This window comes from Merops nubicus, unplaced genomic scaffold (assembly GCF_000691845.1).
Source record: "Merops nubicus isolate BGI_N331 unplaced genomic scaffold, ASM69184v1 scaffold28869, whole genome shotgun sequence".
Lineage (NCBI taxonomy): Eukaryota > Metazoa > Chordata > Aves > Coraciiformes > Meropidae > Merops > Merops nubicus.
In genome coordinates, this window is record NW_008633455.1 from 1 (window position 1) to 2,593 (window position 2,593).

At 57.6% G+C, this 2,593-nt stretch overlaps 1 protein-coding gene across 1 annotated transcript in view; it reads right to left on the reverse strand.

The window, feature by feature from the left end:
• Window positions 1–21: 21 nt before the first annotated feature.
• Window positions 22–2,593, reverse strand: part of ENDOV (endonuclease V) — a gene marked incomplete at both ends in the record, with an annotated part of 2,919 nt that continues 347 nt past the window's right edge. Inside the window, 5 exons of the mRNA XM_008948271.1 lie at window positions 22–150; window positions 770–838; window positions 950–1,062; window positions 1,157–1,196; window positions 1,508–1,642. Of these exons, the coding sequence (XP_008946519.1) occupies window positions 22–150; window positions 770–838; window positions 950–1,062; window positions 1,157–1,196; window positions 1,508–1,642 (486 nt within the window). The remainder of the gene's footprint in view (window positions 151–769; window positions 839–949; window positions 1,063–1,156; window positions 1,197–1,507; window positions 1,643–2,593) is intronic.

Sequence of the window (2,593 nt, forward strand, 5' to 3'; positions counted from 1 at the left end):
GCCCCTCCCCTGCCGCCGTACCTGCCGGATGGGCTCCGGGAGGCGGTGCCTGCAGCAGGAGCTGACCAGCCGCACGGCGGTCTGCAGGCACACCCTGTGACCCACCGAGACGTACAGGGGCTTGGAGCTGCTGCTGCAGCTGCGCAGGGCCTGGGCGTTCAGAAACAACAAAGATCAAATGCTTGAGAGGCTTATTTTAACGCACACAGGGAGGCAGATAAACTACAAGCTAGCTGGTGGCCTTCAGAAGGTGGGATGGTGGCTCTGCCTTTGGTAACTCCCAACCCTCTTGATCCCCTGCTCCTCAGGGGCTTCTCCTAGGGACTGTTTGCCCCTGTGGCCTTCCCCCAAATGGCTCATGCTGCTCTGTGGAGACTCTTGCTAATGCAGACTGCACTGAACTCACACCAGCTGCAGGAGGTCTCTGACATCTGCCTGCTTCCTGGGCATTGCTCCTCTGAGGCAGACACCCCCATATCACCGCCCAGCCAGCTGCTGCAAACAGCTCCTCTCCACAGGCCTGGTGCTGGAGTGTGGTGTGGGATGGGCACGGGTGGGAAACACACCCCCCACCTGAACTGCTGACTCCCTGTGTGTGTCTGAGCTCACAGAGCAGGCAGGGCAGGGACTGGTCACTGCTCACACCCTCTCTTCCTGAGCTAACGCCACGGAGACAGCCCCACTATAGAGAGGACACCCTGCAGTGCTCTCAGCTGCACAAGGCTGGGAGCCTTGAGGGGCAAGGGAAGAGGGAGCCCCCCCAGCATACCATGCCCAGGACTGCCCCCGAGGTGCCCGTCAGTGGGAACGAGTCTCCTCCCTGCTGCAGGGAACGAACCTAGGGAGAAACACACATGAGGTCAGTGGCTCAGGAAGTACTTGTATGCAGCTGTCCCAGATCCCTCGGGACATTAAAGACATCTTTAAAGAGATCCCAGCCCAGCCTAACTTTTTCTTTGTGCAGCTCGTCCCTGGCCAAGCCATCCACATGCAGGAGGTTCTTGGCCACTCCAATGCATGGCAGATCCGTCAGGACTCCGAGGTGACAGGCCACACCAAACCCTGCCAACAACGACCACTGTAACCACAGGACACCAGAGGAGTCTCAAGCAGCAGCACGGGGACACTGGAGAGCAGGGCTTCCAGCAAGGCTTACCTCTGGGATGGAGGAGGCCATTCCCATCTACAAGAAGCACCTGAAAAACCCCAAACAGAAACGTTATTTCTTGTGTGCTTGATAGTGCTTCAACAAGCCCTCAGTGATGGTGGCCCTGTGAGGCAGGAGAAGTCTCTTTTGGTCCTCCCAACACAAGTGTGAGCTCAGGGTGGGTGCAGCACCCCCTGCCAGGGCAGGCCTGGCTGCTCTTGGCTCAGCACCCTCGGCCCCAAGGACAGGGCAACGGCCGCGGCACCGCGCTGTCAACACAGCAGCTGTGTGGCAGCCCGTGCCCAGGGAGGGAGAGCACCCTCCTGCCACCTCAGCACCACCCAGAGAAACGTCCCACACCTGAGGCTCGAGCTCGGGCTGCTCCTGCTGTAGTCTCTGAACAGCTTCCACCAGGAAAGGGACCTCCCGGAAGGCCAAGAACCCCGCCACGTACGGGGCGCTCACAGCCACCATCCGGCAATCCTCGTACAGCACCTGGGAGCAGGGGACAGGGCACAGTGACCCCCAGGGCTCTGCTGGTTCACGTTCCCTACTGTCATGGTTCCTTTAAAAATACTCTGCTGAATCTCTCCCACAGAGCCAAGGCCACTGGGTTGTTTCGGTCTGTCCCGCAGAGGAGGGGGTGGACGATGGACAGCTGACAGAAGAGGGCTGGACACCACCAACCACGCTCTGCTTGAGAGCAAACTCCTCCAAACAAAACCTAGGGCAGCTTTTGGAACAGAGCAGGGACCCGAGTTCACCCAGGCAGAGCATCCTCAAAGGGCGTCTGCACAGGGATAGCCCCAAGGAAACTGTAAGGCTGGACAGAAAACGTGCAGGGCAAGGCAAGAATGAAGGCAGTCTGAGATTCAGTTCATAAAAATCCCAGCAGCCAATATCAAACTTTATCTCACAATTGTTATAGGCTTTTTTAATAGAATTTTGAGAACTGGGAAAGAGACCAAAAATCTTTATTAATTCCAGTGAAATGACTGTGGGATGTGGGATTCATGGTGGGTTTGAAAAGGCTTTTCTATGTTACATCCCATATTATTAGCCGATTCTCAGTGAGAACTCCTAAGCAAGACAGCTGCTGTCTGAGAGCTGCATGCACTGCCCTTTCCTCTCCTGGGCACCAGGTGACAACAGCCCTTTCTGTCTCCTTCTGGGGGGTGGCCACAGCTATCTCCACCAGGCCCCGAGACCAGTCACAGCCTCCCACACCTGACCCAGGACTACTTCTCAACCTTACAACCATGTGCAGTTTGTGTCACATCTTCCTAAACTTAGGTCTGAACCCTTACCCAGGTTTTCCCCCGTCTCTCTGGCGCAGCTGTGGCTGGAGGCCGTGTGGGGCACACAGGGGGTAACGGAGCCATGTCCTGGGAGGCACGGGGGGCAGCAGCCCCCCTCTGAGCCCTCTCTGACCCCCGCGGTACTGCA